Source organism: Mus caroli, unplaced genomic scaffold (assembly GCF_978045245.1).
Source record: "Mus caroli unplaced genomic scaffold, Mus_caroli_1 scaffold_1, whole genome shotgun sequence".
In the NCBI taxonomy this organism is placed as follows: Eukaryota; Metazoa; Chordata; class Mammalia; order Rodentia; family Muridae; genus Mus; species Mus caroli.
The window spans coordinates 47,953,875-47,971,808 of NW_028227256.1; the positions used below are offsets into that span (position 1 = coordinate 47,953,875).

Sequence of the window (17,934 nt, forward strand, 5' to 3'; positions counted from 1 at the left end):
ACCGTGCAACCATCTCCACGTTCCTTCACACTTCACCCTCCCTGTTCCCATTTCCTCTCCAGTTCCCAGGCCTTTTAATGGAGGACATCTCTAATGTTTTCCTCATCAGTGTTGGTGTTGAGACACACTGACTGTATGCTTGAATTCCTTCCAAGTCCATCTCTGCAATTCATTTAACAAGGGCCTTTTAATTGAAGATTTGCTCTAATGCACTGTGCTAAATATCAGAAATTCAAAGATAAATGGGATACCTTGATCCTGAAAAGGTTAAAGAAGAGCATAAATATAAAAGAAAAAAATAAAGAACATTATTTATTCGAGGCAGTGCATGCTACTGTGAGGTAGATGAGCCTCCTAGAAACAGATTCATCATTGCTAAAAAGGAAAGCAATATTACCCCAGGAAGCAGAAACTCAGGTAAGATTGCTAAAGCATGCAACTTTACACACACACACACACACACACACACACACACACACACACACGCACGCACACGCACACACACACACATACACACGCACACACACACATACACACACACACGCACAAACACATACACACACACACATACACACACACATACACACAAACACACATGCACATTGAGTTTATTTCAGGGTTTTGTATGCTTTGATATGGTTGAGTAACTATTTAACTGTCTATGTTTAAATTTAGCCAAGTTTATTCATAGCTTTAAGTGGTAAGATTAATGCAATACTTATTAGATTAGTAATTCATTCTAATAGCTGGCACCAACTCATAGTTTCACAAAAGTACCCCTCAACAAAGTGTGCCAATATTACAACAGTTTTGATCATGTGTTTGGTAAGACAAAAGTTAAGAATCAATATGAACTAAAAATACTGTAATAAATAGCCCAGGAGTGGACACAGCATCACTTTTTAAATCCGACACATCCAAAGTATCCCTTCCATCAGTAATGATATGAATGTGCATCCATCTTGGTTTTCCTTGAACTTCAATTTGTGGAATGGTACAGTCTCTGGCGTCAGGCTGCCTAGATGGAAAATTATGTTCTGCTTACAAGCTGTACGGCTTCCTCAAGACTCAATTTTCTTACCTATTAGATGGAGATAGTAATAATGGCTGCCCGTCTTTGCAAAGTATTAAGTAGTTACTTCATTCATTGCATTTGTTTATGGATTGTTTTTCAATAACTACACAGATATTGAAATTTGAGCATACCTAAAATAGTGAATAAAATGAGGATAGCAAAGATAATTCAGTCATTAACAAAAATAGACCATGACAGAAAACCAGACTAAGGTCTTAGATCCTGCCTATTGTTGTAATTCATAAAGCTAACAGGCTTAAATATATAAAATACAGTGAGTAATGGTTGTAGAGTCAGAGTTTATTGGTTTAATGGAAACGTATACAGAGCAGGTCTTCGCAATCCATCCAGTTTTCTCTCTCCCCGTACCACATAGTTTCCAAGCCACATCACCTTGTCTCTTCTTCCATATATTTAAAAATGGAAAGAGATGGGAAAGCAGATCATCTGGCAAAGTTCATCCCTCCCATGTGCCAAGCCCTTAATTAAGTCACCAATGCCACCTAAACTGAAAGGTAAAGACAGGAGGATGTCAGAAGTTTAAGTTCATGGCTATGCCATGAGTTCCATGCCAGCCTGGACTACACAAGACTCAGAGAGAGAGAGAGAGAGAGAGAGAGAGAGAGAGAGAGAGAGAGAGAGAGAGAGAGAGAGAGAGAGAGAGAGAGAGAGAGGAGAGAGAGAGAGAGAGAGAGAAAGGAGAGAGAGGAAGGGAGGGAGGGAGGGAGGGAGGGAGGGAGGGAGGGAGGGAGGGAGGGAGGGAGGGAGGGAGGATAGTTCTTCATAGATTTCCAATTTAAGTCAGTCTTGAGATTAAGGAGATAGAACTTCTAAGTGCCTGCTTGTGTATTGATATATGGTTGTATGGAGAGTAGTGAAGAGTGGAAAAGGACCAACACCAGTGTATGCTTTTATGAAGCTTAGATTCTGGAGATTTAGTGAAAACTACATCTCACTTTCACTTAAGGGAATCTGACCTCCTTTTGAGGCAATAATGCAATGTTGACATAGGTACTTTTCCATAGCCATTCCCCAAAACTGATTTATTTGAGGTAATAAGAAGCAAATCTCCAAGGAAACTGGGACTGAGCAATGGCATGAGCAGCCCAAACTCAAATGAGTCACACAGGGTGGGCTTGGGGACTGACTCCTGGGAGAGAGCATCCTATCAAATGCCCTGAAAAGTTGTCACTGAGGTGCTGCGGCTCGGTGGAAATGCTGACCCTGGGCGCGTCAACTCAGTCAACTAGTCTCTTCCCCTTGCTGTTCTCATTTCATCGTTCAGTTTGATAGTTAAATGGATTTCAGAAATTTTAATTACTTTAGGCCAGTTACAAACTGTTCATTCCTGAGCTTCTCTGTAACACCTCCACTGCCATTTCTTTCTATAGGCAGATAAAGCAGTGGACCATTCAGTCTGTTCTTCTGCTTGCATAAAAACTTTATAAGACTGGAAATTTTTGACCAATAGTTCAAACCTAAACAACCTTTAAAATATCAAGAACTGTCTTTACACAATGAGGCAAGTGGGCCTCACCACTCTGTTTTTTTTAAGATCAGTGTTTTGGGTAAGCTTTGATAGTTGGGGGCACTCCTTAAGGGCCATTGTGAGAAACACACATCCTCTGTGGTCTCAGGCAGCTCCTGATCTCAGTTGCTCAGATACCAAGAGGCAACAACATTGGACTCCTGTCCATGATGGCAGAGAGAGAGTGCCACCCTGGGCAGGGGTGGGGAGAGCAGGGAGGTTAAGGATTCAGACTGTTGCCACCTGTCCTCACTATTATTTCTGAAATAGATTAATATAAAGGTAATCAGGTACTACTAGGTAAATTCTACCACATGCACAAAAATATACTTTTAAGCACACTAATGCATTTCCTGCCCATATTTTAGCAGTGGTGTAGGTACAGATGATTTCAAGACTACATCCTGAAAATACCTAGTGTATAAAAGAGCCTTTGCTGTATTGCATTGATCAACCATGATTCTCAGGCAGTGAATCTTCAGGTTCCAGAGTTACTACTTAATGATTAAGAAATCTAGGCTTCTAGGTAGGACCTTAGCCTACACAGGGCACAAGAATCTGCTTCTCAGTATGTGCTTCTAAAGTTCTATGGGCAATCCTAATGTGCAGGTTGCAGTATAAAAGGAGAACAGGTAGGCCTCACATATCACATCTGTGTGTACCTGTCCTATACCTTATTAGCTTTTTGATTTTATGTATTGTCTAATATAGTGGTCTGTGTAATGGCTGCTGCAACGTTTAAATGAAACAATGAATTTAACTGTCAGTATGCAATGAGTAATTACTATTATCACTCGTGTGTGTACATGTTTATGTGTGTATGTGTGCACACGTACACATGTAGTAAATTCAGGAGTAAAATTGTGATTCACAACATAAAGAAAAACATATAGAGGAATGAATACAAATATGAATAAAATACTTAAAATTTTAATTCTGTACAAGTTTGCACGCACCAAAAATGCAATATATTAATTATTTATATTTATTATTTTAATGTGTATAAGTGTTTCTCTGAATGTATATATATGCATCTATATGCATACAGCACCTCCTGAGCCCAGAAGAGGGTGTCAAGTTCCTTAAAGCTGCAGATACCCATGTTTGTGAGCCACCATGTGGGTGCTCATTCCTCTGCAAGAGCTGCAAGTGCTCTTAACCAAAATATAACATCCCAGATAACAAAGTAAATTATAAAACAGACAATTAAGAGAAAATTGAAAAATAATTTTAGAAAGTTTGGTTTACAGTGTTTAATTGTGTTCTAGATGATCTAATTCTCTTTAATTCACCAGATGTTTCTTTAGCCTATAGGAAAAAAAAAAGTTAAAGCCATAAGTGGCAACCAATTTGAATTTGTCACTTTATTGTGTAAAATAAGAGCTCAAAATAGACGCTGTGTACCATGGAAAGGAACCTTGGAATGTGCAGAAAGAAACCTGAGAACCCCTCGGGATTTCATGTAAATGCTGTTTATAGGATGTGAGCATTTCTGAGCAGCTGGCTACACCTTTCGCTTCACTCTGGAAGGGTATCTGTGGCACTCCGAAAGGTTAAAGACCACTGAAGGTTCCCATCTACTGCTCCTCATACACACTCTCCTTTGTGCTGGAGAGATACCTCTTCTGATGGCATTCCAAATAGCGTATTTGATTGTGTTCTGTTCTACTAGCCCCTGGGAAATTTTTCTCAAGCTCTCCCCGTTTAGCCATCCAATGAAGAAAGTACATCTGAAGCCATTCTGCCACAGTAGCCTATTTGTATTCTTCAAACATCCTTGCGGTGTTTATGCACGTTTATTTTTGATTCATTGCTGGGTCCTCTGGATTATTTACTACTAGGTCTGTGTTGCATTTCATCTCAGAAAGCTGGCAGACCTTCTCTGGAAAAGCACAATTTGATTCTTCTGCATTTTGCCCAGCTAGCCACTTCTCCCATTTGTATTTCAGCCACAGTGTGGTGACATCACTATTGACATTCCATGTATTATTTTGCTCTTCCTTTAGGTGTGTGTGCAACATAGACTGTTCTCAAACCAACTTCAATCCCCTCTGTGCTTCTGATGGGAAATCTTATGATAATGCATGTCAAATCAAAGAAGCGTCATGTCAGAAACAGGAGAAAATTGAAGTCATGTCTCTGGGTCGATGTCAAGGTAATGTTCATAGCAAAATTTCATTTCAAAAAATGTTTTTAGTCACTGTGCAGAAATGAAAAGAAAAGGATAACTCGTTATCAGGCACCTATTTCATTTCCGAAAGACAGTTCTGATTCACAATGGATCGTGTAGTCAGCTGTAGAATTTGTGTTGATTATGGGTGTTTGAAGGCCCATCAGCAACAGTGCATGTCTTTTTCAATGTAATGGGGCTGTATTGTGACAGTGCCATGTACGCAGGAGCCAATATTCAGAAGACAGCAGAAATTCTCCTGGAAAAGGCTAAAGAAAAAGTCTAATGAAGAATTTTTGAATAGATTAGAAATCTTAGAATTAAAAGCAATTGCTCTTTTTATGTATTGATTCGATAGAAATATTTTAAGTACATCCTTAAAAGCTAAACAGGATGGAACATTCTGTTTTTGTTATTCAGGGAAAAAATGGCTTAGGGAGCTTGCATTTGATTTTCTTTTATCATTATATCTCAGTTATAGCTCTGAACCTTCCTGTCCCAAGCTTCAGAAAGCTAACACTGCTGTGTGACTCAGATAGACTTAATACAAATGCATTGAAAATCTGATTGTATAGAGTGCTCAAAACTATAAAGGGATTGTTGTTGTTGTTGTCGTTGTTGTTGTTGTTGCTGCTGTTGAGGAAGACAACAAACCTTAACTACCACGAAGAAATGAAGGTACTTTGGAAGAGCAGATTTGATCGATGTAGGAAATGGTTAACTGGGTTTTATTGTTAATTTTTTTAACATAGATAACACAACTACAACCACTAAATCTGAAGATGGGCATTATGCAAGAACAGATTATGCAGGTACGTAAAGTTTCCTAGGACTAGAATGAGAGCCTTGGTGAGAGCCTTGTCCACCACTGTTTACACCTTGAGTACTGCTGTTTATTTCCTGTTTATTTCCTCCTAACCTGAGCGTGCACTGCTCTTTCTTCTTAGTTCAAGCTTTCAGTGGGCAAGAAGGAATTTTTTATTGAACTAAATAAGGCACACTTTTTTTTTTGCCATAGTTAAAGCAATTGTCAAAGATGTCAGTAAGATATAATTAACTTGTTTTGACAGTGTAAATGGTACAAATGACAAAACATTTATCAAATTAATGGGCATCAATGGAAATTAATGCAAGGTTTGGCAGTTTATTGTAATAAATGCAAATGTTCTTGTTTGAATTTTCATAAAAGTCAACAGTGGAAAGTTTGCTGATCTCTGACAAGATAGAAATAAAGAGAGTTGCAAGAGCTAACACAAGGCTACTATGAAGATGCAGAGTTGAAATTCATGAATAATTTAGTTTTTAAAGAAACTAACATGTCTCATTTATTTAGATTCTAGAATGCGGCTTCTCAGACATGCAAAGTTATAATAAGCTTTATGTGAAAGTATAAATCTTATTTAGTAACTATGGAACCTACTTTGAGTAATAAAAATGCTACCTAATTTAACTCTTCTACAGTGAGAAATAAATGATGGAATGCAACTAGCATATTATCAGATGACTATAATTTATGAGAATTTAAGGTAAAATTATAAAAATAAAATTGAGTTCTATAAAAGTATCCAATGAATATTTATTTATTTATTCACATATTCATTTTTGCTGTTTCGAGACAGGGTTTCTCTGTGCAACCCTGGCTCTTTTATAAGCCACTATGTAGACCAGGCTGGCCTCAAACTTGTAGAGATCCTTCTGCCTCTGCCTCGTTAGTGCTGTGAGTAAAGACACGTGCCACCAAGTCCAGCTTCAAGGGATTTTTAAACACAACGTTTCATTTAGCTACTGAATACTTGTAACCAATTTTATAACTAATACTCAAACCAAATCAATTGCTTCTTGTCATTCAAAATATATACTACCATTTTTTCACCTGACTTCATTATTTTATTTTACTTAATGATAATTGTCATTATGTTTATACTTGAAAAAAGCCCTGGTAATATTTTAATTGCTTGCATGTATCAGAATGTGGACATAAGAGGAATTTAACTTTTGCATATTTTGTTTTAATGTTTTCAAGCATCTAGATAAGACTGACATATTGTAAATTCCTGAAACTGCCAGTTATCCAATATATTAACTTTGGTTCTATTATATGTGCATATAACCATTCCCAAAACACCACTGAAGATATTAACAGATGCTTATTAAGAGGAACAACTAGTATTCAGTTCATTTAGGGAGTGTTACCATCAGCAATTGATCTTCTCCCCAGCTTTCCTCCCTTCTTTCCATTATACAGTCTTTACAAATATGCATGTTTTGTGTAAAATCCTCTGTCAGAGAGTGGGTTCTGGAACTGGTTGCAACCCTTTACAAACACCAAAGTCTAAGGACACTATAGTCTCTTTTACACTGGACTTCTGTTTACATACTACCCATGGGCATCTTCTTCTATGTCTTAAATCAGATCTAGATAATTTATAATACTTAATATAATGTAAAGTCTATGAAAATATCTGTGGTATTGTATTGCTTAAGGAATGATGATTTTAAAAGCTCTGTACACATGCTGGAAGATGCAAGTGCTTCACACATATATTTTTGAATCTATGAATACAGAGCTCTTGGATATGGACAGTCGTTTTATTTTACCTTTTCTTAAATTTCTAATGTGTGAAATTCACACAAATGCATGTAGTATAATATCATGAATCCTCATGTAATTATCTTAAAGAAAAAGTTACATCAACTCATGGCTATGTCTTCTCTTCTCTTCTCTCTCTCTCTCTCTCTCTCTCTCTCTCTCTCTCTCTCTCTCTCTCTCTCTCTCTCTCTTTCCCTCCCTCCTTCCCCCCACCTATAATAGATCCAATAAAATGTCAAAAATCATAACTAAATTTTATCATACATCTCAAAAAACTTTTTTGAAATCACAGCACTATAATCATCTCTTAAATACTTCCAACCTCTCATAGTATACAATATAAATCAGAATCATTTGAAGAATAGCACATTTTTGTAAAAGATTTTGCAGGACTAGTGCTCCCAAAATTGTACTCTACCAATATGTTGAGCCATAGAAAAATTATTAAAAGTAATAAAATACAATAGTGACATATAAAATCTGAGAATGATTCTTTATGCTTTAAGATTTAAATAGAACCAAATAAAAATATTATATTTTATTATAAACAGCTATCTTGATGGTATTATAAGCTACTTCTATTAAATGCATTTATATTTCCTGTAAATGATGACTTTATATTTCCTGTAAAAACTAATTCATATGGAAAAATCTTCAAAACTGTTGCATCTGTGACTATCCTCGAACCATTCATGACAGGACTTATAAGAGTCAAGTCTTTCCCTGAGGATTTTTTCCCCCAACGAGGAACCCCAGAGGTTCATTGGCATCCTGTGCAATGCCTGTGTGTACACTCATCTGTACCAGGAGATACCAATACAGGTTCTGCCACCATCATCTCCATTCACATTGTATAGCACAGTTAAGCAGAATTTATTCAGATTTGATTGCAGGCAGTTAACCTCTGATGCTGATTACCACTCTTTTTAGTTCACTTTGTTTTTTTATTTTTTATTTTAAAATATTTTTCCCCATTCTTTTCTTTGAAAAGTTCATGCATTTAAACACTACATTTTGAACACATCAACCACCATTATTTCCCTCCAGCTCTCCCAGTAACCTCTGCCTTGTCATCCTCCCAACCTCACATCCATCGTTTGTTCTTGTTATTATGACCCCGTGAGTCCAGCTGTTGACAGTTGCTGAGGAAGGGAGGGTAGCTCTGCCTGCTGGATGTGGGCTGGTTTTCCCATGCCCCCACTGATGGCCCCACACCTAAACACATGAGCTGCACAGATTGTTTTCCATCCTAATTGTATCTGCTTGGTGGACATAGAAAAGAACATTTCCCAGTGAAGGTAATCAGGTCACTCAGCATCCTAGAGATTTCTCTAGTTTGACAACAGAAAGTCTTGTAAGATAAAAATTGTCATGATTAAGGGGTAACAGGCAGACTGATCAGGAAAAAGCACTTGCTGCTAACTCTAATGATCAGTGTTTGGTCCCCAGAACCCATCAGATGGCAGAACAAACCAGCTCCTGCATGTCTCCTGCAACTTCCATCTCCACACTGATACTGGGCATGCACAAGCATACACCGAGACACTAAGCACACACAAAGTAAAGAAACGAATGCAACAATTTCTAAAGTTATGTTTAAACTTGCATGCTTGGTAAATTCCAAATAAAACAGAGAAGCAAAAATGTTCATTGAAACTTGCAACTCATAGTTAAACATGGGCTGAATACATGAAGTCCTCCCTGACGTTACTTCAGCTTCACATGATTTTTATACATGGTTTTATTGAAACATATAACATTAGAAAATATTGAAATAATTGTGTTTCTCAACATTTCCTAGCACCCAGTAGGATTTTTCATTTTCCCAAGTTTGGAACATAGACATGAAGATCTAAAAGAATCAAATGAAAAATCAATATGTTATTGTCCGGATAATTTATATTTCACATGTTATAAACTCTCCAAGGAGGGTAAACAGGAACTGTATGACTCACATCCCTAGAAATCTGCCCTGTGCTCACAATTAATTTGATGTCACAGCAACTTCCCTTGTTAAACAAATGTCCACGGACGCTCCCACTGGAAGGAAATAGCAGTTGTAACTCACACTTTTCCAGATGTAGCATGAGTACTGTAAGCTTAGGAACTTTTACCATGCCCTCCCCTTTCATTTTTGAGCCTACTTTAAAAACTGGTACTACTTGTTTCTAACTAAATAGTGGCTGTCTTCTTTAAAGAAAGTCTGAATATTAAAATAAATTTATTAAACCTCCTTTGTAATAACATCTAAAAGAAAGGCTTCAGCCAGGACCAACAGAGGCTGGATTACAACTTTAATTTAAAAATAAATAAATAAAAGAAAACTATGTGAAACAAAAATAACATATGCAGGAAGCTAGAACGTGTCTACCTTGTACAGAGACAGGAATCTATGATCCTCATAGGCACAAAAGTGTAGCCCACACCAGAAAACTGAAAGAAAAATTTCCATCGTATTTAAAAAAAAAAAATTCATCGTATTTCAAGCTGTCTGGAATCACCTTCCTGTCCTCTCTCTTTTAATGAAACCCGAGGTATTTTCTGACTCTTGATTCAAAGGCTTTGCCTCTCTGTTTGCCAGGCCCAGTGATAAGTTCCTGCCATAGAAACAGAACAGACCAACTGATACCAGTCCACAAGCTTAGACTTAGGTCTCTTTTTTTCACTACAGAAAGACCTCTAACCCACGGGTTTTCTAAATCACAAAGGTAGGACTTCCTGGCTTTACCATATGATAATATGATAATAATAATCTTCCCTTGTGGACACGTAGATAAGACGGCACACTGTGTGAGTGTGTGTGTGTGTGTGTGTGTGTGTGTGTACCCTCACCAAGTCTTGCACTAAAAGGAAAGTACATTTTAAAACTGTGCTTCTCTGTGTCCAATGTGTATCTATATATGTGTCTCCTGATGGGTTCCTGTCTGGCTGAGAGGCTCATCAAGCCTTGGAAAACATAGACACATATTTTTTTTCCCAGTGAAAATGTACTTAATTTTATAGCTTGTTAAATGTTCAAAAAAAAAACCATAAATTTCAACTACTTTAGTTTTTATCATCTAAAAAATAAAATGTATTTTATTTTGTGGTATCCTACCTATATCAGTTTCCAAAAAGGATTTGTGGTGTTTTTATAATTAAACTACAGTCAATGAGGGTCTTTAAACAGAGATTGACAACATGGAGAGCTAAACTGTTAGGGGAAAGAAAAATCTCCTGAGCATGACGATTACAGTTAAAGCACTTAGCCCTAAGCTTCTTTGCAACAAGTATAAGGAAGAAATTATGGTTGAGTCGGTTTATTTCACAAATATCTGGAAAGTTCTGCTATGCAGCAATGCTGTCCCAGGCTCTACAGAAGGCAGCACAGAAGCCCCAGTCTCTGTGAAAGGAACCTGGGTCTTCATTGTCTGAAAAAAATGAATAAAAATAATTTCAGAGACCAAAGAGAAAGTTAACTTTGCTAAATTATATGTGAAATATTTAGCACAGATCTTTTTACGAACCATAACTGGGAAACATAAATGAATAGAAGCTTCAACCATGATATTTATAAAATATCCCAAAAAGCTTTCTGTATAGCTGAGGATTTTTGAATAATTTTTTTATAAAATTCTAGAGCACAAAAAGTAAGATACGTCTATCTCAATGACACAGTGTTTGAAACTGACTGAAGTAATGAGTTCCATTCATGAATATTCCAAAATTGGGAGGGATTAATATCACAGGAAAGTGGTAGGAGAATCTGTAAGGAAAGCAAGTCTAGCTTATTAACCCTGCGTGAGCAGGATAAAGACCCGTGTAACAGGACAGACAGAACCTGGGTTGGACAGACAGTGCTCAGTGACAGTGTGTATGTGGCTGGAGAAAGTCCCCCTGGTGTTCATGTTGGTCAATGAGAAAGAAAAGTCCCAGTCTCTCTGTGCCTTCAGAGAAGCCAGGGCCTTTCTCCTCTGGGTCTAGTACCAAATAGTCTACCTATCTCCCTGAGCATTGCTTTGTGGTAATTCACCGTCTCTTGTCACTTCAGGAAGTCTTAAGTTTGAGGAAACATTTCTTTTAGAGTTGTGCTTCTCTTTAAACATTAATTGAGATATTATGCACAAGTCTGAAATGTGGAAGAAAGAATCCAGACTTACAAACCAAATCCTCTCTATCCTATTAGTATCCCGTCAACCCATTTTCCCCACAAAGAAGAAACTGACAACCTAAAAGGGTATCAACGTAGTCTAAGTGAATTGCCAAATAACTTGTTCTTTGTGGAAGCCATCGCAGTTTACAAAGCCTTTCCGCACATGTTGTCTCCTTCTTCAGTCTTCACAACAGAAATGTGAAGAGGCATTAGAAGCACCTGACAGGTGAGAAATGGAAGTTCAAAGAGAGTAAGTGAAAGAGATTGCATGGCAGAGCTGAGGTTCAAGACAGCACTGCTAATTGCAGAAGCCAGCAAGTGTGAGCAGCAAGGGGCCCCAGAAAAGTTTAACTGCCTAAAACTCTGGAGCTGGGGAATGGACACTACACCCTGAACTTAACCCTTTGAGAGCTTCAATTTCAAGAATGTTTTGCTGTGCTGTTGAGGCTGCTGTGAAATCATCTGAAGTACTTTAAAACCTCTCCATACACCCTTACCATCCCTAAGTGCTATTTCGTTTGAATTTAAAATCTCTGCACCCCCCCCCCAAGCTGGGACGAAGACTCGGTCAGTAAAGTGTTCGCATTGCAAATTTGAAGACCTGTGGTTGATCCTCAGAAACTGTATAGACAAGAGTAGATGTACAGTAGTAATCTCAGCTCTGGGGAAGCACAGATGGAAGGATTCCTAAGGCTCACTGACCAAGCAACCAGCCTAGCCTACTTGCTGAGCCCAGAAAGAGACCCTGTCTCTAAAGGACAAGGTGGCCAGCAGCTGAGGAACCACAGGAGAGGTTGTCCTTCGACCTCCACATGCCTGCACACACTAATATGTATGCACACATAAATATACATGCATAGGCACAAACGGATATGCACATGTGCATACACACACACACACACACACACACACACACACAGAGTCACATACACATTCAACTCTTCTATTGTTTCGTGTTTCTTTGCACAGCAGAGAATCCTGAGTAGTGCTACCAGTAAATCTCCCATTAATTGAAGAAAAATTCCCAGCTTCTCTGCGATAATTTGGAGTTTACAAAGATTCATTCACATTACCCCATTTGTTTTAATGTCAGCCCATAAAGCAAGGTTACACACGCTAGAAGTAATACCCAGGAGGCTCAAAAAGCTATAAATGACTGGCCTGGAACTGGCCACAGTGCTTTAATTTTGTCCACCTACCTGTGCAAATGGGGCAGTTACTTGATTTGTTAAATATTTGCCTTCATGGCTTCTCTACTCTAGGTACACAGTCAGGAATATCAAGTGGTTTCATATCGTATTTGTAACATGAATTAATTCAGTCACGTGACAAAAATCTACATTTAAAATGGAAGCTTTTTTCCATTTGTTCATGAACACAAGAGGCACTTCGCTGGAAAACATGTTATATCTGGGCCAATAATCTGATCTGTAGGAAATAAATAGCAGAAAATGCAGGCAGCAGCTTGTAGCACAAATATTGGTATCAGCACCAAAACAAATAAAAACATTTGTCCAGGTTATTACAGTGCCACTAGACTATCCTGGAATATTTAAGCTCGAAAAATGAAGTTAGATGTCAGGATTTCTGAGGGGGAAAAGAGTGTCTCAATTCAAGTATGTTCCCCTCTAGGAGTTAGAATAGGGCTGCTGCAACTCTCTAAAAGCCTATGGACTCTAACTCACAATTTCCCTGCTTTCTTGAGCTCTATGCTTTGGTTATTTCCTCCCGAAAATCATGTAACCAGTCACCTGTAATCTTATGTTATGTTCATGGCTATAGATAAAGAAGCAGTATTTGCAATACAGATGAAAACTTGGACTGAAAAGTTGCCTTGGGTCCTAAGAGACACTCTGGGAAACTGTGTTTATGCCCCAGTTCGTAAATGCATTCTGCACTATTTATGGGCACCATTTACGTGCGCTTTCCCTGGGTGCAATGCCCATTTCTGAATCAGTTTTCCCACCTGAAGGCGTTACCTCTCCATCGACCTTTCTCTTCCATGAATGTAGGGCGGCTGTGTTGCCAGTGTTCGCTGCAAAATCAAAGAGAACTGAGTTTGTGCATTGGTTGTGTTGTGCTCGGCTGTTAAGCTTGAGCTGACTCTGACTTTTCTGATTCTGATTGTCTGTGCAACGGAAATGGTGGAAATGATATGTTTCCATCATGCCCAAACTCCAAACACAGGAATTTTGAGTTGAAAGACATTACATAAGCTGCTAACCAGAGACTAATGAGATAGTTAGTCTTAGTGTTTTGTTTCAGTATGAAAGTGAAAATGAATTGATTTTTTTATGGTCTGTTTTACATAGTATGGCCTGTGTCTGAGGTTTAAGTGCACATTCACCCTCTATGAACTTAAGCACAGTAGGTTTGCATAACATTCCTGGTCAAGTCATTCAACAACCATTGCAAAAGCCGTTGGCCAACTTTTCAACTAACAAGTATTAAAATAGTATTTCTCAATCACTTACGTCTACACTGTCAGTACAATAATATATTTAAATTTCACACAGCCATTTTGGGGTTTTTTTTTGTATACTTCAATAACTTAACATGATCATTATGACCTTAGATGTATATAACAATTTTTAAGATGATATAAACATGACAGAAATGAAAATTATGATGTCAATTTTACTGTAAAACTTAGTTGTTTATAATTCAAGGTATGTGTTTAAAAGACCTGTGCATTTATTAATATAAAAAAAACACATGGAATGTGTGACCAAGAAAAAATTACAAGAACATAGTATATAGAATATAGCATATTCCTGTTGATGTAAAACATTGTTCACAAAGATATGTCAGTGCTCACATGTGAGGACTAGCACATGTGCAGACATCCTTAAGTAGAAATAAATGTTTTCAGCAAGATGATCATGAAGAAAAGACAGCCCTATCTAGCACTGGCAACAAAGCAGAAAGACATCCCTGAACTCAAATGTCCTCCCATTGTCAGTGGTCCTCCCAGATTCACCCTCAGCACCTCCATTCCTGCTCTGTCACTTATCATGCTAGGAGGAACAGTACAAGTGAAAATTAAATGTATGGACCTGGAACAATAGACACATACCAATGCCTTGAAAAAGTTTAAGACAATTGTTTTCCATAAAATTCACACTGTTTAAAAACATGCTGAGAGCACCCTGAATCTTTCCTGAATGTGTTGACTAGACCCCAACATGGGTGCCCACCTCAATCAGAGCATTAGAAATACATCCCTCATAGCTTGGTGTTTCAACCATATGCAAACATAACCACTCCAAGGTGTTTTTAAATACATGCAAAACTAAATCTCTCATAGAACCAATGGCTTCAAATACTGTGTCATGGAGATAGCTTGTTTATACCACTTGTTCATGTAAACACACACACATACACAACCGGTACACATACTAAGTTTGAAATCAAATATGATCAAGAGGAGGTAAATACCAGGCATAGAAAATGTGGGGAAACAGCACTGAATTGGAGAAAAGGATGATGAAATTACCTATAAACTGTAGGGAGGACTAAGTTGTCTATAACACTATCTCTGAGCCCTGGGGTGCAGAGCTGGGGAGCAGAATGACAGGCCTTGTGAAACACTGAACTAAGAGGACAGTACGCAATGTTCTTGGAGATTGGTAACTGGGGCAGGATTGCAACTACCTTTTTGAAAGGCAGGCAGGGCTATCAGACTTGCAGACTCCAAAATGTAAACCCTGAACTCACTAAGAGTTAACTCACATTAGCCAAACTTTTAATGTCTCTGCACTGATTTGCGGTCACCTAGAGGGCATCCCTCAGCTAACTAATTATATAGATGATATGGAAGTCCCAGTGGAAGTGAGGCTACTCTCTCATTTGTCTCATGAGTCTGTAGCTGTTCAAGGCCTGAAGCTAAGAAGTCTGGTACAAGCATCTAGACAATAGGAACTCTGCCTTCAAATCAGTGTAAATAGACCATGCCCAAGGCTGGAACCCCTCCCTCCTGTCAGAACTTTTGACAGTCTGTGACCTTCCTCTGTGTGGGTTTATGCTAGGCCTCATCCAGGAAACTTACTCTCCTAGACAAACATGGAGCAATCCTGGGGGTCTCTAGAAGCATCTACTCACCATCTCCAAGAAAACTGCTCATTGTAGAACTCAAGCTGTACAGAGGACAGGTCCTTCGGCATTATGAGACCTCCAAACGTTTTACACAAAGCTACTACTAAAATTGTTATTTATAAAACTAACAAACCAAAAGAATTTGACTATTAACAAAGGAAAGTGAGTAGGCTTAGAAAGAAAGTTAATACTTGGGGGTTTTGTAAAACAATCCTTAGCATTTTTGTTAACACAATCTTCATCTGTGAACATGAACTTCCTACTACTTTGTCACTTAAAACATAGAAAAGAATGTCAAATATTATCCCACAAATACTGAGACGAGGGACTCTGCACAGGGCTCTTACTGCATCATTAATATCTGATGGAGTTACAAAACATTTCTAGAAACATTTCATAGGCAAATTATTAAAAATCCCCTACTGTTATACTTTTCTTAAAAATTACATTTTCAGAAGTCCAAAGCTATGTATCATATGTGAGGAACATTCCACTTAAGTGAAGACTGATAATAATCTTCATTTTCTTCTCCAGACGTGAAATACTCCAGAAAGATCACACTATCAGTTTAAACCAGCAGCAAGTACTTTGTGCTTTGTCGGGGAGTGCCCTTCCAGGTTCATGGCGGCAGCTTGACCATCCCTGTGCACTGCATCTATTCTATAGTCTAGTACCACTGGGTTCATTCCAGGTTTAACTAAAGAGCCCAAGGAAATCCAAATGAACTGAAGTAACCTTTGGACAAATTCTACTCGTGTCCCCACACCCCTGCCCCCATACACATTCCACACTATTGCACATGTTTGCTTGATATTGGTTACTTTTAATGAACTATATCTGTGGAGACATGAGGGCAACCAACAGGTATAGAAACTTATTAACAAGGTACTGAAAATAAGTTGTCACTTCTCTTCTAGAGAAAGAACCATCAATAGTTATCAAGGCATCCCATCAACAATGCTAGAAAACCATTGACTCTTACCCATGAATGTGAAATAAAAGAATTGTATTCTGGGACTGAAACTGTTTTTTCTGCAACATTAAACACTTCTCAGCTCCTTACCTCCTCCACGAATTGATAAATGCTCAAGAAAAAAGCTAATTGTAATATTGTCTTAGGAAACTATTATCTCCATTACAATCAGGACTACCATCATCATCATCATCATCAGTAAACATATCAGTGAAATAGACTCACTCAATTCATTCCAAAACAAACTACAAATTATATGCACTGTCTGTTGTTTTGGACTCTCCAAGAGACTATTCTCCAATGATGTGGATAATTATATTTATTTCTTAATTTCATTTGAATTTTAGAGCAAATGACTTACAGAGCGAATTTTATAGGGGAAAGAGCTTGGCATAGCAGAATATAAACTATTGACTTGGTTTCAAAAGGCCGGTCGTTCTAAGGCTTAACACTGCGTTTTACAGCTAGGAACTGTGAGAAATCTGGTGATATTTCCCATTCCGCTTCCCAGAAGGAGACGCAATCAGCCAGCAAAACCATTGGTCTATCAAGGTTCTTTTCATCTCTCTGTTTCAAATATATAAAATTTGTTTTAAAAATAAGAGTTGAGTCGTACTAGAATTGTTAAAAGTTTCTTTAAAAAATGGGGATCTGTCTCTTTTGAAACTTACAAAAATGAAAAAGTCTCATCCCCTGAAAAGGAAATTATACTTTTGGGGATCAGGCAGCTGGGGAGCCTAATCTGCCTAATTGGATCTCCTATCTATTCAGTAAGGGTTCTCATAACATGGGGCTCTGTTTTGCTCCTGTTCAAAGCTATGACATATTTTTGCTCACATTAGATGTTTTATACAATCTCAAACTAAATCACTGAACCAAACATTGCCTGTGTTAAAGATTTTTTTTTTAATGATGTTCTTTGAGGAGGCAGTAGCCACCCTTTCAAAGCTTCCTTTTATTATCCAGGCTTCTTCTCATTATAAGTTTTTGTAAGAGTTGGTTCATAGAAATAGATTTAAATACTGCTAGCTGAATGCTATTGAAGCATTCAACAGAAATCCTTTAAAAATTGAAGTTGTTGTGATGTTCATGGAACAGAATGTCTGACTGTGTTTCATGGAAACTTCTGTGGTAGAAGAGAAGGGACCTTGAAACTGTGTCTCTAACATGGCTGGTTACTGCTCAACTGCCCTGTGCCAACTCCTCAAGGAAGGACACCAATGTGCAATTCTGTTAGGTGGTTCCCAGAGACAGATCCTCATTGAAATAAGGAGCAAACACTGCTGAGTCTTACCTAGTGAAATAAAGTTATTGGTTTTGCAGCAAGGACAATGAGGGTATTTGTTTAAAAAGACAACTTGAGAAAATAGC

The 17,934-nt window shown here is 37.9% G+C and overlaps 1 protein-coding gene across 1 annotated transcript in view; it reads left to right on the forward strand.

The window, feature by feature from the left end:
* The window catches only part of Tmeff2 (transmembrane protein with EGF like and two follistatin like domains 2), a 261,844-nt gene that overhangs the window by 200,588 nt on the left and 43,322 nt on the right, over positions 1 to 17,934 (forward strand). The window contains exons 6-7 of the mRNA XM_021157724.2: positions 4,610 to 4,758; positions 5,526 to 5,585. Of these exons, the coding sequence (XP_021013383.1) occupies positions 4,610 to 4,758; positions 5,526 to 5,585 (209 nt within the window). The remainder of the gene's footprint in view (positions 1 to 4,609; positions 4,759 to 5,525; positions 5,586 to 17,934) is intronic.